General features: G+C 49.7%; 1 protein-coding gene across 1 annotated transcript in view; it reads right to left on the minus strand.

Annotated features, from left to right (window-relative positions):
- The window catches only part of fbxw4 (F-box and WD repeat domain containing 4), a 33,738-nt gene that overhangs the window by 7,017 nt on the left and 346 nt on the right, over positions 1-26,375 (minus strand). Inside the window, exons 2-8 of the mRNA XM_084021498.1 lie at positions 25,601-25,696; positions 25,260-25,445; positions 24,515-24,647; positions 23,922-24,007; positions 14,737-14,802; positions 5,861-6,001; positions 3,913-4,054 (exon numbers count right to left, since the gene is read on the minus strand). Of these exons, the coding sequence (XP_083877624.1) occupies positions 3,913-4,054; positions 5,861-6,001; positions 14,737-14,802; positions 23,922-24,007; positions 24,515-24,647; positions 25,260-25,445; positions 25,601-25,696 (850 nt within the window). The remainder of the gene's footprint in view (positions 1-3,912; positions 4,055-5,860; positions 6,002-14,736; positions 14,803-23,921; positions 24,008-24,514; positions 24,648-25,259; positions 25,446-25,600; positions 25,697-26,375) is intronic.

The raw sequence follows: 26,375 nt of genomic DNA on the forward strand, positions 1-26,375 counted from the left end.
GGTGTCACCAGGCACTCGGCTAGGAGGAGCCAGGGATCGAACCGGCAATCTTGCGGTTACCAGCCAACCCGCTCTACCTCCTGAGCTAAACCCCCCCTAATGATCAGGTTTAATGATCATAACGAGATAATTATATTAATGCTATGTTATACTTCTACTCTACATTTTGAAGCCAATAGGGCCTATACTTTTTACTGCACTACATTTATTTATAATAACTTTATTTATACAGCACCTTTAAAAACAACAGTTTTCAATGTGCTTTTGACAGCAGAATATACACACATATAGATAGGTCTACACACAAATACAACACACATCAGCATAGCAGGAGAAACCATAGGTAGAGTTTAAGAGTGAAGATAAGGTCAAAACAGTAGAAAGTCCATAACATTACTATTGATTGATTTATGTATTTGTTTATTTAACAGGGACAGTGCACAGCTTCTTAGCTGCACCAGAGTTAGCTATGAGCTAATTTAGTCCCTGGGCAGGAAACAGAGAATACCATCTCTGTTGAGAAAGTTAAAACTGTTATAAAAACACAATTACAGCACAGTACATATTCACTGTCCAACAACAACATTAGCAGCAACAACAACAAGATTTGACCACACCACAACAAGCTATCACACAATTAAGACAAGAAAATAATAAATACAATACATAAATACATAAATCCCTCACAGATCCAGCGGTGGATCCCTCACAGATCCAGCTGGGATCCACTGGGTTCCTTGACCCTCCGTCACATTAGGATCCTTTCAGCTTCTCAGTTCAACAAAAGCAAACAAATCACTTTGTCTGTTGGAGTCTGGGCTTGTTGGCGGCCTTTCAAGACCCCTTCAGTCCGCCGCTCCTCATTCAGGGTCCCGAGGAAGTCGACGGTTCCTTACATCCCAGTCTGACAAGTCAGGAGGATACACGCTAATCCCCTTAATCTGGCTTTAATCTGGCCTTAATCTGGCCTTTCTCCGGCACACAGCCACAGGCAGAGAAGGAGCCCAGAGACTAATCTGGTCCAGGGACAATAGGATTAAGGGCCCTACCCGGGAGGGACAGTCAGGTATCCACTGAAGGGTCCCGGTCCCCCTTCAACGGTACTACATTTTAGTTTGGTGGGCCGGGGAGGGATGGGGGGGATTTCTTTGGGGGGCTGCTGGAGGTCTGACAGGTCTGTGGTCCTCGGAGCACCAGGGTCCTGGGAATGAGTGACAGATGAGGGGTTAGAGCTGGTCTGGGGATCTGGGTTGTGGGGGGGGGGGGGGGGGGGGGGGGGGGGGGCACAGATGCAGCGCCGACATCTATTCTGGACTCCAGAAACCTCTTCAAACAGCGGGTGGGTTTTAGGAAACGTTTGTTGGGACGTTTTCATGTTTTCATCAGAAAAAGAGATCAAAGATGAAAAAAGAGAATTTGAAGAAATGTTTTCAAGATTTTGTGACATTTTCTACGCAAAGAATTCTCCTCTCCAACGACGACAAGGAAGACTTAAAAGAAGTACACACTTCCTGTGTTTCAAAATAAAAGCATCACTCTTACCAGTCTGTAATTTCATGAAATCAACTTTGAACTATTTTCATGTCAACAACATAAAACTATATTATTGAGTCACTTTAAACCCAGACCCACAACAACAGGAGCCAAGCTACATGAGCTTAACCACCAGGGTGCCTCAGTTCTGCACAGACGTCTTCATCAAGATCTGAAGAACCTCAGCGAACCAACAACCGGGTGCCTCTGAGACCTGGTGCCTCTGAGACCTGGTCCTGGGTCTGTGCAGTGGTCAGAGAGGTGAAACAGCGGTCCAGTTTTCACAGCTCCTCGTGGTCACTGTGGAATCACTGAAGGTCAACCTGGAGACCTGAACCTCCTCATTCATATTCACAGGTTTTACATGTATGACATCATTACTTAAAAGACGAAGATGGATGTCTGAGTGAGGTTAGTCTAGCTTAGCATAAAGCATGACGCCTAAATTGGTGGTTTAGTGAGGAGGGGCTGCTGGATTTCTCAGGACCGACACCATGAACCAAGTCTGGGCCGGCTGCTGATCTAACTGGGAGGGAGTCTCTGAATCCAGGCTCTGGTGGACTTCCTCTCAGTTTAATGTAAATCAATAATCCCACCAGTAGGGGGCAGCAGCGGCTCACAGACAGAGTTCTGATGGTCGGATTAAAACAAAACCTCACGCTCAGATAATAAATTCACTGTTTTTGATATCTCTTCATTCCCGTCTTCACATCATCACGTCTTCATGAGCGTATTTAAATAACACGATGTCTGAGTGAGGATGGGTGGAGGAGTCCTGCTCAAACTGATCCTGCTCAGACCTGGTCCTGTTCAGACCTGGTCCTGCTGATATACATGGTATCAGACTGTGGACACCAGGCGTTGCTTGTCCTCAGATCACCAGTCTGGAGAAAGGACTTACTGAACCTCCTCGAAACCCCAGAGTGTGGCGTGTTGTCGTGGAGACGCCCTCAATGAATTATTCAGGTGTCAGGAGTCTCTGGGGGTCACATCTCCTGCATGGATGCAGCCTGGCCCCTGATGTAGTCCTGGGGTTCTTGCTAATGGACGACATGGGATCTAATATATGTCATTAATGTCCAGCAGGGACGCTGAGGACACAGAGACAAACTCACTGTGTCCAAGCGAAATCACCAAAGAGGAGGTGGGGCTTAGCCCCAGAGGCTTCCCTCCACATAGACCCCAAGAAGTCCCAGATCCACCAGGAAACCAATGAACCAACAAAACCTTACGGTCGTAGCCCTCCGCCTTACGGTCGTATCCCTCCACCACCTTACGGGCGTATCCCTCCACCACCATACGGGCGTATCCCTCCACCACCTTACGGTCGTATCCCTCCACCACCATATGGTCGTATCCCTCCACCACCATATGGTCGTATCCCTCCACATACAGTCGTGTCCCTCCACCTTACGGTTGCATCCCTCCACCACCTTACGGTCATATCCCTTCACTACCTTACGGTCGTATCCCTCCACCACCTTACGGGCGTATCCCTCCACCACCATACGGGCGTATCCCTCCACCACCATACGGTCGTATCCCTCCACCACCATATGGTCGTATCCCTCCACATACAGTCGTGTCCCTCCACCTTACGGTTGCATCCCTCCACCACCTTACGGTCATATCCCTTCACCACCATACGGTTGCATCCCTCCACCACCATATGGTCGCATCCCTCCATCACCTTATGGTCGTATCCCTCCATCACCTTACGGTCGTATCCCTCCACCACCTTTCGGTCGTATCCCTCCACCACCTTACGGTCGTATCCCTCCACCACCTTTTACGGTCGTATCCCTCCACCATCTTACGGTCGTATCCCTCCACCACCTTACGGTCGTATCCCTCCACCACCTTTCGGTCGCATCCCTCCACCACCTTACGGTCGTATCCCTCCACCACCTTACGGTCGTATCCCTCCACCACCTTACGGCCGTATCCCTCCACCACCTTACGGTCGTATCCCTCCACCACCTTACGGTCGTATCCCTCCACCACCTTACGGTCATATCCCTCCACCACCTTACGGTCGTATCCCTCATCAGAAACCAAAAGCAACATTTCAGTTGAGAATTTCTTTCAAAAGGTTTATTGTGAACATAGACCGACTATAAACAGTGTGTGTGTGTGTGCATGTGCGTGTGCATGTCATCTGACATAGACGGCGTTCTGTCTGAAGTCCAGAGAGGTGAGACAGGTGGAGAGTGCTGCATACAGGTGAGAGCTGCTGAACCTCAGACAGTAGACGGGGCTGCTGATGGGATGAGGACTCAGCTGGAAGAACTGCAGGAAACACAACAGGTGTCACATGATCAAATAGTGCTTCCTGTCCCATCCTCATGGTGTCTCTTTCTGACGTCCTCTGCCGCGTACCTGCAGACACTCCGTCCGCCGTTTGTCCCACAGACGGACGACGCCGTAGTATGACGAGCCGCTGGCGATCATGTGATTCCCGTCTGTCTGGACACAGTACAGAGCGCTGTCATGAGGCTCCTCCCACTCCATCACGCACTTCCTGTCGGGAAGAATGAGTTCACACACGTTGAGATGTTTCACAAACATCATTATAACTCCCCTCGTTGTTTACGTTAGAATCACTTCCTGCTACGTTTCTACTCTACGGAAGACATTATCGGCCAGAGCCTCAAGGTGAGCAGTGAGAATAAAAGTTTAGAACAATCAGAAGGACAAGAGTACAGGTGAGATGTGTGTGTGTGTGTGTGGTTAGGAGGGGAGGTATTTTGGGGTTTGAGTATTTCAGACATCGATCCTCCATAAGAGCCTCATCAATAAGTGATGGAGACACCAGACAATGAGGCAGCAGAGACGTCTGGACACACACACACACACACACACACACACACACACACACACACACACACACACACACACACACACACACACACACACACACACAACACACACACAGGTCAGCCATTGTCCTTCTACCCTGAAGGTGAAGGAAACTGTGATTGTAGATTATAGAGATGAAGGTGAAATAAAAGATCACACATTAAATAAATAAACCAGGTTCTACTATATACTATATATATATAGTATATATATATATATATATATATAATATATACTGTATATATATATACTGTAAGAGTATGTTTGTATGTGTTTATGTATCTGTTGTTGTCTATTGAGTCTAGAGCCTGTAATAAAGTTTATATATATATACTGTATATATATATATATATACTGTATATATATTTGTGGTTTGTGGGCTAAGGTTTTGAAGCATTTTCTCCATCTTGGATTCTTGCCACCAGTAGAAAGAAGTGACCATATTTGGACTGTGGAGGAGCAATGGGTGGATCTGATGAACATAAGCAGCAGAGTGGCACCCTTACTGGATCTGGATCCATTTGGATTCTGGTGTGAAGCTGCTAAACAAAGTTAGCTTCATAGTTCAACTTTACAGCTAAGTGTTAAAGTCGTCTTAGCAGTGAGAAGTCAGCTCATTTTCTCATAGACTTCTATACAGAGGGGTCGCCCCCTGGTGGCCAGCAGAGAGAATGCAGCTTTCAGCAGGTCGTCTCCTCATCTGGAACCTCAACTTTCATCAGTGATCATGTCATACGTCACTTTGTCAATGAAAAATCAAAAGATGTTCCATCATTAATATACAGTTCTGATAAACCTTCAGGAATAGATTCAGATCTACTGATCAATCATCAGATCTCTTTGGTGGTGAACTTCCAGACAACCTAAACCACCTGAATGACCCTGGGAGCCTTTTGAGACCAGTATGAATAATTGATATCTAAAGAGGGAGCCCCCTCAACCCCCCCAACCCCCCAGAGCAATCTGCCAATCAGATCGGATTTGTCCTACTTGACTGATCCCCCAGAAATACAACCAAAAACCATCAGACCCCCGCTACCCAGTCCCGCTGCCCTCCCAAGTCCCGCTGCCCTCCCCAGTCCCTATGCCCTCCCAAGTCCCTATGCCCTCCCCAGTCCCTATGCCCTCCCCAGTCCCGCTGCCCTCCCCAGTCCCGCTGCCCTCCCCAGTCCCTATGCCCTCCCCAGTCCCGCTGCCCTCCCAAGTCCCGCTGCCCTCCCCAGTCCCTATGCCCTCCCAAGTCCCGCTGCCCTCCCCAGTCCCTATGCCCTCTCAAGTCCCGCTACCCTCCCCAGTCCCTATGCCCTCCCCAGTCCCGTTGCCCTCCAAAGTCCCGCTGCCCTCCCCAGTCCCGTTGCCCTCCAAAGTCCCGCTGCCTTCCCCAGTCTCTTTGCTCTCCCCAGTCCTCCCTCCCTCCCAGACCCAACAGGGCATTCAGGTGTGCTGAAGGAGGCTGACGGAGGCGTACCGGGGGTGGACTCGGAGATCCCACATTCGGATGAACGTGTCGTAGCCGCAGGTGAAGAGCTGGAACGGAGACTCAAACGTCATGTCCAGCACGCCGGCGCCGCGGCGGAACGCCGAGCCCAGAACACACACACACTCACCCCTGGAGGAGGAGAGAGAGGGAGGTGGAGGAGAGAGGGAGGGAGGTGGAGGAGAGAGAGATGGAGGTGGAGGAGAGAGGGAGGTAGAGGAGAGAGGGAGGGAGGTGGGGGGAAGAGAGAGGGAGGGAGGTAGAGGAGAGAGGTGGAGGAGAGAGGGAGGGAGGTGGAGGTGAGAGGGAGGGAGGTAGAGGAGAGAGGGAGGGAGGTGGAGGAGAGAGAGAGGGAGGTGGAGGAGAGAGGGAGGGAGGGAGGTAGAGGAGAGAGGGAGGGAGGGAGGTGGGGGGAAGAGAGAGGGAGGTGGAGGAGAGAGGGAGGGAGGTGGGGGGAAGAGAGAGGGAGGTGGAGGAGAGAGGGAGGGAGGTGGGGGGAAGAGAGAGGGAGGTGGAGGAGAGAGAGAGGGAGGTGGGGGGAAGAGAGAGGGAGGTGGAGGAGAGAGGGAGGGAGGTGGAGGAGAGAGGGAGGGAGGTGGAGGAGAGAGAGAGGGAGGTGGAGGAGAGAGGGAGGGAGGGAGGTAGAGGAGAGAGGGAGGGAGGTGGGGGGAAGAGAGAGGGAGGTGGAGGAGAGAGGGAGGGAGGTGGAGGAGGAGAGAGGGAGGGAGGTAGAGGAGAGAGGGAGGGAGGTGGAGGAGAGAGGGAGGGAGGTAGAGGAGAGAGGGAGGGAGGTGGAGGAGAGAGGGAGGGAGGTGGAGGAGAGAGGGAGGGAGGGAGGTAGAGGAGAGAGGGAGGTGGGGGGAGAGAGGGAGAGAGGGAGGAGAGAGGGAGGGAGGTGGGGGGAAGAGAGAAGGAGGTAGAGGAGAGAGGGAGGGAGCAAGTGATGAAGAGGATCACATGAGGAATATGATGCTTCATGCATGTGCATGTTTGTGCATGTGTGTGTATATGTGTGTGTCGGGTGTGTGTGTACATGTACGTGCATGTGTGTGTACATGTGTGTGTTTGTGTGTGTATGTGTGTGTGTTTGTGCGTGCATGTGTGTGTGTGTGTGTGCATATGTGTGTGTTTGTGCGTGCATGTGTGTGTGTGTGTGTGCATGTGTGTGTTTGTGTGTGTGTGTGTTCGTGTGTGTGCATATGTGTGTGTTTCATCGTGCATGTGTGTGTGTGCATGTGTGTGTGCATGTTTCTGTGTGTGTGTGTGTTTCTGTGTGTGTGTGTGTGTGTGTGTGTGTGTTTCTGTGTGTATGTGTGTGTTTCTGTGTGTGTTTCTGTGTGTGTGTGTGTTTCTGTGTGTGTGTGTGTGTGTTTTTGTGTGTGTGTTTCTGTGTGTGTGTGTGTGTGTGTTTCTGTGTGTGTGTGTGTGTGTGTGTGTGTGTTTCTGTGTGTGTGTGTGTGTGTGTGTGTGTTTCTGTGTGTGTGTGTGTGTGTTTCTGTGTGTGTGTGTTTCTGTGTGTGTGTTTCTGTGTGTGTGTGTGTGTGTGTGTGTGTGTTTCTGTGTGTGTGTGTGTGTGTGTTTCTGTGTGTGTGTGTTCGTGTGTGTGCATATGTGTGTGTTTCATCGTGCATGTGTGTGTGTGCATGTGTGTGTGCATGTTTCTGTGTGTGTGTGTGTGTTTCTGTGTGTGTGTGTGTGTGTGTGTGTTTCTGTGTGTGTGTGTTTCTGTGTGTATGTGTGTGTTTCTGTGTGTGTTTCTGTGTGTGTGTGTGTGTTTCTGTGTGTGTGTGTGTGTGTTTTTGTGTGTGTTTCTGTGTGTGTGTGTGTTTGTGTTTCTGTGTGTGTTTCTGTGTGTATGTGTGTGTTTCTGTGTGTGTTTCTGTGTGTGTGTGTGTGTTTCTGTGTGTGTGTGTGTTTGTGTTTCTGTGTGTGTGTGTGTGTGTGTGTGTGTTTCTGTGTGTGTGTGTGTGTGTGTGTGTTTCTGTGTGTGTGTGTGTGTGTGTGTGTGTTTCTGTGTGTGTGTGTTTCTGTGTGTGTGTTTCTGTGTGTGTGTGTGTGTGTTTCTGTGTGTGTGTGTGTGTGTTTCTGTGTGTGTGTGTGTGTGTGTGTGTTTCTGTGTGTGTGTGTGTGTGTTTCTGTGTGTGTGTGTGTGTCTGTGTGTGTTTCTGTGTGTGTGTGACCTCTTGATTATTACACAATAACTGTCTCTTTGTTGCCGTGTAATTCCCTCCGTGACCGTGACTGTGTGCGACTCTCACAGGTTTGATACCTGCTCCCTAGCAACCATTTAAAGGGGGCCGCTGGCCTTGACGACTGAGTCGCCCTGTGCTGCGTCTCGTGTCCCGCCCCCCCCCTCGCCCTGGAGCTCAATCCACAGGCTGGACTGGTAATCCCCCAGACTCACCCCAGGAGGCCTTCTTATTGGAGCAGGGCTTTCCCCACGGGGCTCCTTATTGGCTGAGAGTGTTCTCATTGCCAGGGTCTCATGACTAAGGCCAGGCCAATGGGGTGTCTGTGATGAGGGTCTCAGGTCTGAGTCTCGGTCTGTGTGGGGTAGTGACCCCTCATGTTCCTCTTACCACTACAACCAAGCAGCTTAGCAGCGCCACACAAAGAGGAAGTCACTGGAGCCAGAGATACGAGCCTTCATTCATTCCTCCATAATGATCCTCTCCATCTCCAACACGGCAACGAAACACAGCATCACGGCAACTAAACACGGCACCTTACCACAGCAACACGCCAACTAAACACGGCACCTTACCACAGCAACACGCCAACTAAACACGGCACCTAACCACAGCAACACGCCAACTAAACACGGCACCTAACCACGGCAACATGCCAACTAAACACGGCACCTAACCACGCCAACACGCCAACTTACCATGTCAACTAACCACAGCAACACAGCAACAAACCACAGCACCTAACCACGGCACCTAACCACGACAACACGCCAACTAACCACGCCAACTTACCATGTCAACTAACCACAGCAACACAGCAACAAACCACAGCACCTAACCACGGCAACACGCCAACTAACCACGGCACCTAACCACGGCAACTAACCACGGCAACATGCCAACTAACCACACCAACTAACCACGCCAACTAACCACGGCAACATGCCAACTTAACACAGCAACACGCCAACTAACCACGGCAACATGCCAACTGACCACATCAACATACCAACTAACCACAGCAACACGCCAACTAACCACGCCAACTAAACACGGCAACACGCCAACTAAACATGGCAACAAGGCAACTAAACACACCAACTAACCATGGCAACACACCAACTAACCACGCCAACTAAACATGCCAAATAACCATGTCAACACGGCAACTAAACACGGCAACTAAACACAGCAACATGGCAACAAAGCATGTTAACTAACCACAGCAACATGGCAACTAACTACGCCAACTCTCTGCATTTGCTAATATCTAACAGATGCTGCCACTCCCATCAAGATATATAATCAATAAGGGTTTTATTTATGTTTATTTATGTTTATGTTTGGTCTGACCATCATAGATACATGTCATGTTTATCTATGTTTATCTCTACATTCTGTGAATAATTTAGGCCATGTGTGTGTTGTGTTGAGTACTTGACTGTTGACTCCAGGAAGAATAGCTGTGGCTATGGCCCCAGCTAATGGAGATCCCAATAAATCAAATCAAATCAAACTAAACACAGCAACATGGCAACTAACCACAGCAACTAACCACGGCAACACAGCAACCAAACTCGGCAACTAAACACAGTAACATGGCAACTAACCACGCCAACTAACCACAGCAACTAACCACGGCAACACAGCAACCAAACTCGGCAACTAAACACAGCAACATGGCAACTAACCACAGCAACTAACCACGGCAACACAGCAACCAAACTCGGCAACTAAACACAGTAACATGGCAACTAACCACGCCAACTAACCACAGCAACTAACCACGGCAACACAGCAACCAAACTCGGCAACTAAACACAGCAACATGGCAACTAACCACAGCAACTAACCACAGCAACACAGCAACCAAACTCGGCAACTAAACACAGTAACATGGCAACTAACCACGCCAACTAACCACGTCAACACGCCAACTAACCACAGCAACTAACCACGCCTACTAACCACGGCAACACACCAACTAACCACAGCAACTAACCACAGCAACACAGCAACTAACCACGGCAACTAACCACAGCAACACAGCAACTAACCTGGGCAACTAATCATGGCAACAGACACAGAGTGTCCTCAGAGTTAGCGATGTGCTGCTATCTGTAGTTATCATGTTGTTATCTGTTATAATAAAACAATACAATAAATTATAGAATAAAAGTGCTTTATGCACACACACATTATCTGTATGAAATATACGTGTGGCAGCTAAGTAGTGAGGTGGTGGTGGTGGTGGTGGTGGGGGGTTCCTGGTTTGAGCCTGTCTGGTCTCCCTGCAGGAGTCAGGTTGGCTTTAAGGCCACACACACACACGCGCACACACACAAACACACACACACACACACACACACAGGAGTGGTGAAAGGATTCATGAATGAAGTGACAATGTTGAGCAGAAGTACGGAGGCCGTCATCCTTCCGTGTTTAGGAGCCCGAGAACGAACTGGGAACTCTGGTCAGAAGGCGTCAGACAGGTGGAGGAAAGACGTTCCTATGTGAGGTTTTTACTGGCTAAGACAAACAGAGGAGCCACAACCTGCACAAACCTCCGCTTCCTGCCAGGGGCGGCGGCGAGGAGGCCGACAACCACCGCCGTCAACAAGTCACACACACGACAAAGACGAGGCCGCCGTGATCAGACTCCTTTCAGCATCAGGAATGTGCGGAATCCTGGCCTGGCCACTGGGTTGTAAAAGGAGGAGGAACAGAGGGGACTCTGGGAGTCCGTGATGGTCGGGGTCTCTTTGATGCCCCCCCCTCGTGTTTAGCCATGAGCGAAGACGCTGTGAAGAGTCGGGGTGCTGCTCCATTGGGATTGCCTCTATATGACTGATCACACGAGCTCTTTGTGCCGCCACGCCAAGAAAAGACAAGAAGAGAAAAGAGAAAAAGTGTTTGTGACTAAAGGAACGACCAGGTGATCTGTCCAGGAAGCAGTGTCTCCTGTGAAACGTGACATCATCAGCCGCCGCTCAACAGGCTCGTCACTGAGACACAACTGATAATAACCTGGAATATTTGATTTCATGATGGGTTCTGGTGATTTTGTGCCTGTCCCCGTCCCTCGTCCTGCCTCCCCGTCCTGCCTCCCCATCCCCATCCCCGTCCCTCGTCCTGCCTCCCTGTCCCCGTCCCTCGTCCTGCCTCCCCGTCCCTCGTCCTGCCTCCCCGTCCTGCCTCCCCATCCCCATCCCCGTCCCTCGTCCTGCCTCCCCGTCCCGGTCCCTCCTCCTGCCTCCCCGTCCCCGTCCCTCGTCCTGCCTCCCCGTCCCTCGTCCTGCCTCCCCGTCCCCGTCCCTCGTCCTGCCTCCCCGTCCCTCGTCCTGCCTCCCTATCCCCGTCCCTCGTCCTGTCTCCCCGTCCCCGTCCCTCGTCCTGCCTCCCTGTCCCCGTCCCTCGTCCTGCCTCCCCGTCCCCGTCCCTCGTCCTGCCTCCCCGTCCCGGTCCCTCGTCCTGCCTCCCCGTCCCGGTCCCTCGTCCTGCCTCCCCGTCCCTCGTCCTGCCTCCCCGTCCCGGTCCCTCGTCCTGCCTCCCCGTCCTGGTCCCTCCTCCTGCCTCCCCGTCACGGTCCCTCGTCCTGCCTCCCCGTCCCCGTCCCTCGTCCTGCCTCCCCGTCCCCGTCCCTCGTCCTGCCTCCCCGTCCCCGTCCCTCGTCCTGCCTCCCCGTCCCTCGTCCTGCCTCCCCGTCACGGTCCCTCGTCCTGCCTCCCCGTCCCCGTCCTGCCTCCCTGTCCCGGTCCCCCGTCCTGCCTCCCTGTCCCCATCGCTCGTCCTGCCTCCCTATCCAACATCCTGCCTGCCCGTCCCATCTTGCCTCCCTGTCCTCGTCCCCCGTCCTGCTTCCCTGTCCCAGTCCTGCCTCCCTGTCCCCCGTCCCTGTGTCCTCCTCCTCAGATTTCCAGACTGTCTGGGAGCAGCTTTGTTGTGGTGTGGGCCTGTTTTAATTGGTCCAGGTAAAGCCGGGACTTACAGCAGCCTTGGAGGGGGGTATCAAGTTTAAGCTTTTCACACGCAGGAATTTTCAGGGGCCCCTCAACGACTCCTACTCAAGAATAGTGTCTCAGGGTGTTTAGAAACCTGTGATCCAGGGGCCACACTGCTGCGTCCATGTACTCATGCAGTTATAGCGATGCAGTTATAGTGATGCAGTTATAGTGATGTAGTTATAGTGATGCAGTTATAGTGATGCAGTTATAGTGATGTAGTTATAGTGATGCAGTTATAGTGATGCAGTTATAGTGATGTAGTTATAGCGATGCAGTTATAGTGATGTAGTTATAGTGATGTAGTTATAGTGATGCAGTTATAGTGATGTAGTTATAGTGATACAGTTATAGTGATGTAGTTATAGTGATGTAGTTATAGTGATGCAGTTATAGTGATGCAGTTATAGCGATGCAGTTATAGTGATGCAGTTATAGTGATGCAGTTATAGTGATGTAATTGTAGTGATGCAGTTATAGTGATGTAGTTATAGTGATACAGTTATAGTGATGCAGTTATAGTGATGCAGTTATAGTGATGCAGTTATAGCGATGTAGTTATAGTGATGCAGTTATAGTGATGTAGTTATAGTGATACAGTTATAGTGATGTAGTTATAGTGATGTAGTTATAGTGATACAGTTATAGTGATGTAGTTATAGTGATGTAGTTAAAGTGATACAGTTATAGTGATGCAGTTGTAGTGATGCAGTTATAGTGATGCAGTTATAGTGATGTAGTTATAGTGATACAGTTATAGTGATGCAGTTATAGTGATGTAGTTATAGTGATACAGTTATAGTGATACAGTTATAGTGATGCCGTTATAGTGATGCAGTTATAGTGATGCAGTTATAGTGATGCAGTTATAGTGATGCAGTTATAGTGATGTAGTTATAGTGATGCAGTTATAGTGATGCAGTTATAGTGATGTAGTTATAGTGATACAGTTATAGTGATGCAGTTATAGTGATGTAGTTACAGTGATACAGTTATAGTGATGCAGTTATAGTGATGTAATTGTAGTGATGCAGTTATAGTGATGCAGTTATAGTGATGTAGTTATAGTGATACAGTTATAGTGATGCAGTTATAGTGATGCAGTTATAGTGATGTAGTTATAGTGATGTAGTTATAGTGATGCAGTTATAGTGATGTAGTTATAGCGATGCAGTTATAGTGATGCAGTTATAGCGATGCAGTTATAGTGATGCAGTTATAGTGATGTAGTTATAGCGATGCAGTTATAGTGATGCAGTTATAGTGATGCAGTTATAGTGATGTAGTTATAGTGATGCAGTTATAGTGATGCAGTTATAGTGATGCAGTTATAGTGATGTAGTTATAGTGATGCAGTTATAGTGATGCAGTTGTAGTGATGCAGTTATAGTGATGCAGTTATAGTGATGTAGTTGTAGTGATGCAGTTGTATTGATGCAGTTATAGTGATGTAATTGTAGTGATGCAGTTGTATTGATGCAGTTATAGTGATGTAGTTGTAGTGATGCAGTTATAGTGATGCAGTTATAGTGATGTAGTTGTAGTGATGCAGTTGTATTGATGCAGTTATAGTGATGTAGTTATAGTGATACAGTTATAGTGATGTAGTTATAGTGATGTAGTTATAGTGATGTAGTTATAGTGATGTAGTTATAGTGATGCAGTTATAGTGATGCAGTTATAGTGATGTAGTTATAGTGATACAGTTATAGTGATGCAGTTATAGTGATGTAGTTATAGTGATGCAGTTATAGTGATGTAGTTATAGTGATAGTTATAGTGATGCAGTTATAGTGATGTAGTTATAGTGATACAGTTATAGTGATGTAGTTATAGTGATGTAGTTATAGTGATGCAGTTATAGTGATGCAGTTATAGTGATGTAGTTATAGTGATACAGTTATAGTGATGCAGTTATAGTGATGTAGTTATAGTGATGTAGTTGTAGTGATGCAGTTATAGTGTAGTTGTATTGATGCAGTTGTATTGATGCAGTTATAGTGATGTAGTTATAGTGATACAGTTATAGTGATGCAGTTATAGTGATGTAGTTATAGTGATGCAGTTATAGTGATGTAGTTATAGTGATGCAGTTATAGTGATGCAGTTATAGTGATGTAGTTGTAGTGATGCAGTTGTATTGATGCAGTTATAGTGATGCAGTTATAGTGATGTAGTTATAGTGATGCAGTTATAGTGATGTAGTTATAGTGATGCAGTTATAGTGATGTAGTTGTAGTGATGCAGTTGTATTGATGCAGTTATAGTGATGTAGTTGTAGTGATGCGACGGCCAAGATGCTGAACTAGAGGCGGTAGGACAGCGCCGGGAACTGGATAGAGATCTAGGCTCTGCTGGTGCAGCTTTGGGTGTATGGTGGCGTGCGGCTGCGCTCTGCTCGCCCAGGCCATGTTTTACGGCGACAGAAATGAACAGTTTTACATTATTTACAGAAGTTTGTTTTTCTGACTTGACAGAAGCAGTTCATTCACCCTTTAATACTTTGAGTACTCTGAATTGATTCTCATTGATCTTGTAAATGTTTTCCTTCATGTAGGTCAGCAGCAGTCAAACAGCAGCTGACCGGCCACACACACTGGGATTTAAGGTGTAGCACTGATCTCCTGTCAGATTTCATCTGATCTCCTTTGGATCACGCTGCAGTGTCTCCACTCACCGCTCAACATCCCAGACGCGAAGAGGAGACGAGTCCTCGCAGCAGGCACTTCCTGTTACGAAGGACCTGTGGACAGAGAGGAGGAGGAGTCACACGGAGGAACAGGTTCTCCTCACGTTCCACAATGAGACCACGTCATTGAGACCATGTTCATAAGGGACAGGTGGTGGTGAACAGCAGACCCAATCAGAGCCGATCAGACCCGATCAGTAATAATAACCCGCCACCAACACCTGATGACCAGTGGTCATTTCACTTAACAGTAATTAGCAGGAAGCTTTAAAGGCTGATGAAGGCAGATAGAGCGTTACATCCTCACGTTTGTTCATCAGGTTCCTGTTCCACACACACACACACACACACACACACACACACACACACACACACACACACACACACACACACACACACACACACACACACACACACACACACACACACACACACACACACACACCAGAGTGGTTCCCAGCAGAAGAAAGGAGGCAGCTGGAACAGTGGTGCTCTTTGATTGGAGTGGCAGGTTGGAATTAGCAGCTAGGTATTGAGGGAGAATACCACCATGGGGGGAGGAGAGGGGGAAGAGGGGGGAGGAGGGGGGGCCGTGAAAGGAGAGGGGAGGAGCGCTGTGGGAGAGGCCTGACGGGGTGTGTTTGGTGTTAGAAGCTGTGTAGAGGGTGGGGTGGTGACCAGGGGTGCCGATGGTAGGGGGGCTGGCGGTGGTCTCAGGGCTTAGTGGACTCCTACAGGGTTGACGGACAGGGGGGCGTGGCCAGCTTTACACGCAGAGATAGTTAGTGACAAGTGCTGCTGGTTGGATGACAATACTGTGGACGGAACGGTAAGGAGGACTGGTATGTGGAGTCAGTTTGTCCAGGTCTCTGAGGGGTCCTCCTCCTGCTCCTGCTGGAAGGGTTTCAGGGACTTCTTCTCCTCTGATGGACGAAGTCTGTCCACACCGTGTCCCCTCTGAGAACCTGAACCCAAAACACTTACGGGGTCTGAACCCAGAGAGACTCCTGGCTCACCTCACACACTGGGACGTTTCAGTACCAGTTAAACGGATCCCAGTTAAACGGATACCAGTTAAACAGATCCCAGTTAAACTGATACCAGTTAAACGGATCCAGTTAAACTGATCCCAGTTAAACAGATGCCAGTTAAACTGATCCCAGTTAAACAGATCCCAGTTAAACTGATGCCAGTTAAACGGATCCAGTTAAACTGATCCCAGTTAAACAGATCCCAGTTAAACTGATCCCAGTTAAAAGGATCCCAGTTAAACTGATCCCAGTTAAACAGATCCCAGTTAAACTGATCCCAGTTAAAAGGATCCCAGTTAAACTGATCCCAGTTAAACAGATCCCAGTTAAAAGGATCCCAGTTAAACGGATCCCAGTTAAACTGGTCCCAGTTGGGGCGGCCAGTGGTGCAGTGGTTCGGGCAGTCACCCCATGTACAGAGGTTTAACGTCCTGGATGCGATGGTCCCGGGTTCGACTCCTGCCTGGGACGTAGTTCCCACTTATCATCTCCCTCTCTCTCTCCCTGTTTCCATTCTGTCTGAAAACACAATAAAAAGGCTTAAAAACCAAACTGATCCCAGTAGTCTGTATTACCTGCATGAAACATGAGCCTTTTTACCAAAAATCTAACCACAGAGTTTTGCTTGATGAATCAGTCAGATGCAAAGCTGCACTTAAAGCTGCATTCTCTCTGCTTGCCACCAGGGGGCGACTCCTCTCTGATTGTATAAAAGTCTATGAGACTGGGACACATTCAGTCCTCTGGAGGACGGATGCTGGACTGGGACACATCCAGTCCTCTGGAGGACGGATGCTGGACTGGGACACATTCAGGTCGGATGCCAGACTGGGACACATTCAGTCCTCTGGAGGACGGATGCCGGACTGGGACACATTCAGTCCTCTGGAGGACGGATGCTGGACTGGGACACATTCAGGTCGGATGCCAGACTGGGACACATTCAGTCCTCTGGAGGACGGATGCCGGACTGGGACACATTCAGTCCTCTGGAGGACGGATGCTGGACTGGGATATTCATAGTTATTATTATGAGCTGTAAAAACACTGCCGTTGGCATCAGCACACATGTCCTACCGAGGAGAGTGGGAGATGTTGGGGGGTTAACGGGGTGGCAGAACATGGTTGGGGGTGGTTGGGGGTTTTCGGGGGGGGGGGGGGGGGTCTAAGTGCGGCATACAGGCAGCTGTCAGGCCCATTAAGCAGTGCGGCCCATTGGCAGGCCCTCAGTAATTAGTGTTGGGTAAACTCATTGATGGCCCAAATGGGTCAGGTGGGGCTGAGACCAGTATGCGTGGTGGGTGACCTTTGACCCCGCTGACACAGGATACAATAGGGTTACGGTCACACTCACTATCTGGACCCTATTACTCTCCATTACTCACATTACTCACCCCTCACTGGGCCGCGGCGCTGGCAGAGGACACCAGCCACACAATGAGGAGCACGACTCCCGCGTCTCCCCCGCCTCCCCCTCCGCTCTCCCCCCGCTGACGGGCAAACCGGGCTGATCTGGGGTCAGAGCCTGCACTGATATTATAGCTGCTAAGGTCAGAGCCTCTCTCGCCTAATGTGGGGCAAGTGTCCCCCCCTAAACACACACACACACACACTCATATCTCTGACCAAACACACATCATTAGCAGCATGCTGGGACTCTGCTGCCGTTTGGGTAACCTCATCATTATCTGAGGGTCTCACACACACACACACACACACACACTCACACACACACTCACACACACTCACACACACACACACACACACACACTCACACACACACACACACACACACACACACACACACACACACACACACACACACACACTCACACACACTCACACACACACACTCACACACACACACACACACACACACACACACACACACTCACACACACACTCACACACTCACACACACACACACACACACACACACACACACACACACACACACACACACACACACACACACTCACTCACTCACTCACACACACACACACACACACACACACACACACACACACACACACACACACACTCACACACACACACACACACACACACACTCACACACACACACACACACACACACACACTCACACACACACACACTCACACACACACACTCTATGAAGGTAAATCGATGTCAAAACACTTAGAAAGACGCGCAGCAGCGTGTGTGTGAACGCATGGTTACTTTGTTATGCGTGCGTGCGTGCGTTGTATGTCACGCGTAACAAGAAGCGGCGTACATATGAAGCAGTGTGCGCACGTCTGTCTGTCACTGTTTGACAAATGCTGTTACGCGTTCACACGCACGTGCGGTCGCAGATTCTGATGCTGCGCGGCCGGAATTGATCTGCTGTGCGCACCTACTCCGCGTAACTTGAACGCGTAATGTAGTTGGCCTTTTCATTTCAGTCAACCAGGGGAGGCAACTACATTACACGCTCATGTTACGCGGAGTAGGTGTGCACAGCAGATCAACTTCCGGCCGCGCAGCATCAGAATCTGCGACCGCACGTGCGTGTGAACGCCTAACAACATTTGTCAAACAGTGAGAGACAGACGTGCGCACGCTGCTTCATATGTACGCAGCTTCTTGTTACGCGTGACAGAGTCTGCGCACGTCGTTTCCGCGTACATGTGAGCGCCTGACAAAAATGTTCAATTATCTTCATGCGAGCGTTAATGCGTGCGTTCGCTAAAAAACGCATGAATGTTACGCGTAGTTACTCCGCGTCATGTGATCACAGGCGTGCAGCAGCCATCACGCGTGAACGTGCGCGTGAACGCGTGACCATTATAAGTCAATGAGGAAACTACATTACACGTCAGGCGCTGTGTGCTGCACAGGCGTCAAAGCACGCGGGTGTGACGCGCTCAGTTGATAGTTGCGCAAGTAATATGAAACGATTCTGACGCCATACACACTCACACACACACACTCTCTCACACACACACACACACACACACACACACACACACACACACACACACACACACACTCTCTCACACACACACACACACACACACACACACACACAGAGTACCAAAGCAACATGCTGACCACGCAGGAAGCACCAAGACCACCACCACGAGGCCGTCCACACCAGACCTGCGACCACGTGAGACCACATGCAACCACATAAGTCCACCAGGTCAACATCATCCTGCCCAACCGGTCCCGCCCTGCTTACAGACTGGACAACGTTGGATTCTATGGTGGTGGATTTGGTCAATTATCATCATCAAGATGCTGGTGACAGTCGTCATGGTGACCATCGTCATGGTGACACACACATCCTTTATTAAATACTTTATGATCATCTTATTTAAGATGGTTTGATGTCGTCTTTTCTTTGACGTTATAATAATATATAAGAATAAGAATATTTGTTCAGGATGAAAGTGACCTGACTGTTGGGAACTCCTGGACCTGGTCCAGACCTGTCCTCTGGACTTGATTCTTCTGCTGTGTGACAATAATCCTGGTGCGAGGGCCTGCAGCCTATCAGAACTCAGGCCGGGTGGCAGGGTCTGCCAATCCACCATCATAAGGTCCACCTTCAGGTCTTTCGACTGCGAGAGGAAACTGTGAAGACGACTTCTTCATTTCCCTGATCATTAAGTTAGTAGTTATAACTATTCATCATAAAAAAACACCAGAAATGTGTAAAATTTCACGTTTTAAGAGATTTGCGTTCCCCTGATATAAAATGTTGGAGTGATTACTTAAAATGATTATTATAATGAAGTAGATACTTGTTGTGAATCCAAACGTCTTCTCTGAGCAGACAGTGTTGATCTCAGCTTCTGGCCGACCACCAATTACACATGAATGCCAAAGAGCAGCCCACATCCCGCTCTGGGAATGTGGAGGCGTTTGGTTGCCCCCCGCCCCCCGACGCCCTACGACACCCACCACCCCCCCGACACCCCCACCTCCCGTCACAAAGAGGCTTGTTAATTTGTTGCGCTTGACCCCGGCCTTTGTGCACGACGTGTATCTAGTTTGTCAAAAGTGCTTTTATCTGCTTTCTAAATATGTGTGAGCTCAAAGGGTTATGATGCTTTTATATCCGTCAGGAGGGAGACAAAGGCTGGAGGGTGAGACAGCTGACCCCCGCTGACACACACACACACACACACACACACACACACACACACACACACACACACACACACACACACCCTCTCTTTCACTTCCAGCCTCCTCTTCCTTTCTTACACACTGATATGCATGGACAAACATATGCATGCACACAAACATGCACTTTCTCTTACAAATTCACACTATTATGCACGCATGCACGGACGGATGCACGGACACACATACACACACACACCCTGTTGCCCCCCCCCCCCCCCGTGGCCCTTTTGGCTTCTGTTTGTAGGGTCACCAGGACATTCCTCAGCCGGCCCCTCGGCTCTGTTCACCCAGATGGAACCGACTGGGACCAGTACAACCAACACACACACCAGTTCAGCCTACACACACCAGACACAACAACACACTGCTGTTAGTATGCTGCTAACTGCTAGCTGTCCCCATGAGTGCTCACTGTGAAAAAGGACCAGGACCAATGAATGACTGCAGCACAACATAACGTAATAACACGGATCAGTCAGGATGGAATTACAGACGTCTGAAATGTAATACCCATGTAATACACATGTGATATTAATACCCATGTAATACACATGTAATATTAATACACATGTAATACACATGTAATATTAATACCCATGTAATACACATGTAATACACATGTAATATTAATACCCATGCTATACACATGTAATACCCATGTTATAAACATGTAATACCAAGGTAATACTAATACCACGTAATACCCATGCAATACATATTTAATACCATGTAATAAAAATACAAGTAATAACCATGTAATACCCATATACACATGTAATACACATGTAATGCTAATACCCATGTAATACACATTTAATACCCATGTAATACCCACAGGGTATATTAGTCTATAAATAGTGTTTGTAGTGAAAATCCTGAATATGTAAACAGACCAAAACTATCAGTCTATTATTATTATTATTGTTATTGTTATTATTCTGACTTGAAGAAGACTTGTTTATGTTTTTATCATGTCCAACATACGACCTGATACCTGGAACACCTGTATGAGGCTGGGGCTCCCAGGGCCCTGGGACTATTTCTGTGGTGTGGATCCCCAGGCTCTGTGGCCCGCATGCTCTGAGGCACCCAGGCTCTCTGGCCACCAGGCTGTGTGGCCCCCAAGCTCTGTGGCCCGCATGCTCTGAGGCTCCCAGGCTCTGAGGCCCCCAGGCTCTCTGGCCCCCAGGCTCTGTGGCCCCCAAGCTCTCTGGTCCCCAGGCTCTCTGGTCCCCAGGCTCTGAGGCCCCCAGGCTCTCTGGTCCCCAGGCTCTGTGGCCCCCAGGCTCTCTGGTCCCCAGGCTCTGTGGCCCCCAAGCTCTGAGGCCCCCAGGCTCTCTGGTCCCCAGGCTCTGAGGCAGAGCCCTGTATTTAGCATGTGGGAACGTACATTGGGCCCCTTAACGCTGCTTTGTTGCAGCGTGGCTCTTTTCTTCTTCTTCCACTAATTGAATTCTTGACTCCGGGGCCACGGGGACGACTCACAGAGAAAGACATGAATTTCTGTCCTTGTTCTTGTGTGAGGGGGGCCGAGCAGTGGGGAGGGGGTCTGGAGTGTGTGAGGTTGGGGGCGGCGGGTGGGTGGGGGGTGCAGGCAGAGAGGGCTGGCTCTGGCTGGCTGGGTGGCGTCAGCCTGTACTTTGATATAGGAGGTCAAAGGTCGCCCCCTGGGCGCTGGTGAGAAAGTGGCGAGTTGGGGACGGTTTATCCAACAAGCAGTTCTCCTCTCGGGACTTTCTAAAGCTCTTTTGGCCCCTGAGACATCTTTGTAGTTGTGCTTGAGGAATTCTAGACAAAACCCTGTGACCCCCCAATCCTCACCTCCCTTCAGGGTAGCTTCTCCCTCCAATGGTCCCCCCCTCCCCCCTCTACACTAGTGGTCAGTGTAGCGTACCCCTCACCCCCAAACCCCGACCCAGCTCCAAGTCAGGATAGCCGCCTAGTCTGGCAGGGAGCTGGCACAGTGCAGGCCTATAAACTCTAGACTGGCATGAACCGGTGTTTGAGGGATCAGAGGGATCAGGAGGATCTGGTTGTATAGAAGTCTACTTCTCTCTTGATGTATTATCTCAGTAAACATTGTAAACATGAGTTTATGGTCTCAATCTCTAGTTTCAAGTCTTCTTCAATCCGGCAAGATGTTCATTTGTAGTCCGAGCCCACCTGCGCTCCACACCTGCGCTCCACACCTGCAGCGGCCCCGCCCACACTTCAACCTGTCGGGTCTTGTTAGAGTGACAGCAGGGTCTGCAGCGAACACCTCAGCCCACTATGAGCTAAACACCCGCCCCTTCCTATTGTCACAGAGGATTATTACAGAGGAGGAGTCTCCACAAGGAGACTGATCAGTAACAAACACGTCTATGGATTCTGGATCTGTTCTCACATAACATCCATGGATGAACTCCGCCATGTTACACTCTGCACGTAGACCTGAACCCCAAGGTGATCCAGAACATCACAAACGAAACTGAGTCCTTATCAGAAACGCCAATCAAACACTGACTTTCAGTTTCAGGGTTCCTTTTGTGTTCTCATCCTTACATCTGACTTCATGTTATGTGCAGCTGATCCAGGATCTGTCCTTAACCCACCAGGAGGTTTCAGTCCTGAATGAGCGTCATTTTGGAGGAAACCCCGGCAACAGTGAGAACACTAATCTGTGTAAACCTGTCTGACCTCCATCAGTGGATCAAAACCTGTCTGACCTCCATCAGTGGATCACTGATAGGATCAATACGTCTCCGAGGCAGCGCGACGGGGGTGGCCGAGGCCTCGCTGAGGGGCCTTGAGATGAAATCCAGAGGATCAACAGGAACATGTGGATGGAAACAAGTGGGCTGTGTGTGTGTGATTGATGGATGTCCCTCCACTTATTGACGATACCGTGTGTAATCTCATACAGTCCAGGCAGACGCAGAGGTCTGGACCTCAGACCATCGAGAGAAAGTGAACGTTGCCATGGAGATGTCACCTGTTAGATTGTGGTCTGCGGTTTTGAAGCCCCCAGTCTGTCACCATCTTGGAGTCTTTGCAACCAGTGAAGGAAGTGACCATATTTTGACTGTGGATGAGCGACGGGTGGATCTAAGGAACACATGCGGCAGAGTGGCACCCTTATTGGATCTGGATCCATGTGGATTCTGGTGTAAAGCTGCCAACAAAGTTAGCTTCATGATTCATAGTCAACTTTACAGCTAAGTATTAAAGTCATCTTAGCTAACTAGCATTGGTAGCATGGTAGCAACCTGTCAATCAGCAGGTAAGCCCCGCCCCCTAAAGCATCCCCTGCTTTCTGGTCTGGTGGACTCTAAATGGACCATAATGTACTAAATGAACATCATGCTGGATTGAAGAAGACTTGAAACCAGAGATTGAGACCAGAAACTCATGTTTACAATGTTTACTGAGATAAAACATCAAGAGAGAAGTAGGACCATTTTCTCATAGACTTCTATACAACCAGAGAGGAGTCGCCCCCTGGTGGCCAGCAGAGAGAAGTAGGACCATTTTCTCATAGACTTCTATACAACCAGAGAGGAGTCGCCCCCTGGTGGCCAGCAGAGAGAAGTAGGACCATTTTCTCATAGACTTCTATACAACCAGAGAGGAGTCGCCCCCTGGTGGCCAGCAGAGAGAACTAGGACCATTTTCTCACAGACTTCTATACAGGTAGAGAGGAGTCGCCCCCTGGTGGCCAGCAGGGAGAAGCAGACTTCTATACAATCAGTCTGTTTATTGATTATTTAATAACTGAAGAGAGAACTATAATAGTTCAACACATAACGAGCTGCTCGTGTATCAAATCAAACAGAACTTCATAACTGAAACACGGTAATCTGGATCCGTCCTGCTGGTGACTCGGGGATTACACATGGGACTATAACGTTATTTATTTATCTTCTATCAGAGGATTTGATCTAAACAATAAGACTCATCTGTAGATGTGTTTGTGAACTAAATCCTGATTGAATGATGATGCTCACCTCAGGGTGGGGCTGATGGCCACAGACCAGACCCGGTCCTCCAGGAGGATGGTGTCTCTGGGGCGGGTGGAGGTCAACGTCCAGATCTAGACGAGCCAAAGTCACCGTTAGCACATTGAACCACCAACACATGAACGGACGTCCATCATCTGTCACTGTGGGCCAGAGGCGGGGCCAGCGAATCACATGGCCACACCCTTGTGGGTGAAGCTTAGGCAGAGGGAGATTAGACCATGTCAGCTAACTGAGGTTGTAGAACTCACTGGAATTTTCTCATTAAAGCAGGAAGACGATGCTAACAGCTTAGCTTAGCCTGCAGCTACGGCTAGCAGGAAGCTAAGCTAAACTATTAGCTTACGTAACGTGGGACCCGGTCCAGTGTCTGTCCTTTGTGTGAAGACTGAATGCGACCCGGCGGCTGAGACCAGCAGGAAGTCCTCCGTAGACCGCTTCACGGACACAGTTTGCATTTTAGGCATGTTGATGATTAATTGACGATTATGGGGATAATATCGTGCAGGTGTGTAATGGGGACAGGAGTCTGATCCCGGTCTAGGGTCTAGGGTGTGAATGAAGAAAGAAGGGACTCTGACCCTGGAGGTCCGGTCTCTGGATCCGCTGACAAGAAGTCCACCTCGAGAGTCCAGACAGTTGACTTCCTGGTTGTGACCTGACAACTCCTGCAGCGAGTCTCCGGTCCGGCTGTGGACCAGGATCCTGCCATCACTGACAGAGAGAGGGGGTTAGTACCAGGACCAGGAATCCACCTGTCCCCCCACAAACCAGCTTGACTCACAAACACTAGGATGGAAGATGCTGAGACATTTGGTGGAATCGGACCCCTGAGTACCGGACCCCTGAGTACCGGACGCCTGAGCACCGGACCCCTGAGTACCAGACCCCTGAGTAACAGACCCCTGAGTACCGGACCCCTGAGTACCAGACCCCTGAGTACCGGGCCTCTGAGTACAGGATCCCTGAGTACTGGGCCTCGGAGTACCGGACCCCTGAGTACCAGACCCCTGAGTACCGGACCCCTGAGCACCGGGCCTCTGAGTACAGGATCCCTGAGTACCGGGCCTCTGAGTACCGGACCCCTGAGTACCGGTTCCCTGGAGTACCGGACCGCTGAGTACCAGTCCCCGGAGTACCGGGCCCCTGAGTACAGGGTCCCAGAGTACCGGGCCCCTGAAAATGGGCCCCTGAGTACCAGTTCATGTCGTAGTGTATCCGGACTCTCAGCTGCTTATTAATTATCTTCTATTAAACAGCAAATATAAAACCTCTGTGGAAGAAACCAACAGTCCCTTCAGCCGGGTGATTAGTGCTCGTTGGTACCTTCCGCCACTGATCAGGTGAGAGTCGGTCACCACGAAGCGACACACGTCCCCCCTGTGGCCCGCGTAGACTTCAAACGAATTCCGCTGCAGCCTCCCAGAGTCCGGATGCAGATGGTACGCTCCGACGTCAGCGGCCTGAGACAGGAACAGGACGTCCCCGTTCAGCTGTAACCACGGCAACAGTCTGAAGACAAGAAACAGACTTTAAGACATGAAGAATCCACTGGCAGTGTGAATTAATCTAGTAGAAGAAGAAGAACCAAGTCAGCTGTCTGTCACCACAGCACCGAGGAACAGAGTCACCGCAGGAAAGCACCGACTGTCCCGTCAAACACTCACTTGGTCCTCCATCGCAGAGGAATCGCCCGCCGGCAGACGCCATCGGACCAGTTGTGAGCCGTCGTCACCCTCTGCTTCAGTGGGATGGAAGGATATCTACAGGGGATACTGAACATTACGACCATGTGGGCAGAGCTAAAACATCCCCTCTGCTCAGCGACAGAAAAAAGAAACGTTCTCAGGTTTGGTTGCAATTGGTCAGTAGCAGATGTGACGGTAGCATCTACGAGCGTACAGGAAGGCCCGCAGCAATACTTCCTCACTTTGGTCGCGTTCACACTACACCTTTCCGCTGACTTTGCATGGGCTTGCATCACATTATGCTGAAATGAATTGTGGGTCCACTCCGCTGCGTCGCTCGTGGCGGAGAAATGAGAAAAATTCTACTTTTAAGGCGCCGATGGATCCGTCAGCCAATCAGATCGCGATCAGAGCTGGTGAACCCCATGAACCAGACTGTACAGGTGTAGTGTGAACGCAGCCTGACACCGACAGCTCTTCCTCTGTGGTGGACGGTTGCCGGGGGCGATGGCTGCTGTGGCTGACGCTTTATTAAAGGGCCATAAACGTCAGACAGAAAAGATATCACACACACACACACACACACACACACACACACACACACACACACAGTGCAGTGTAGTGTAGTCCTGGTTCAGAACAGCTGGTTCTGGTTTCAGGCGCTCCTTTAATAAATAACAGCTGCTGGTGTTACATCCCAGCTGGTCCTAACTGGATCCAGGTCCAGGTCCGGGCTGCTGGGGGGCCCGATCAC

Source organism: Eutrigla gurnardus, assembly GCF_963514095.1.
Source record: "Eutrigla gurnardus genome assembly, chromosome: 11".
NCBI lineage: Eukaryota > Metazoa > Chordata > Actinopteri > Perciformes > Triglidae > Eutrigla > Eutrigla gurnardus.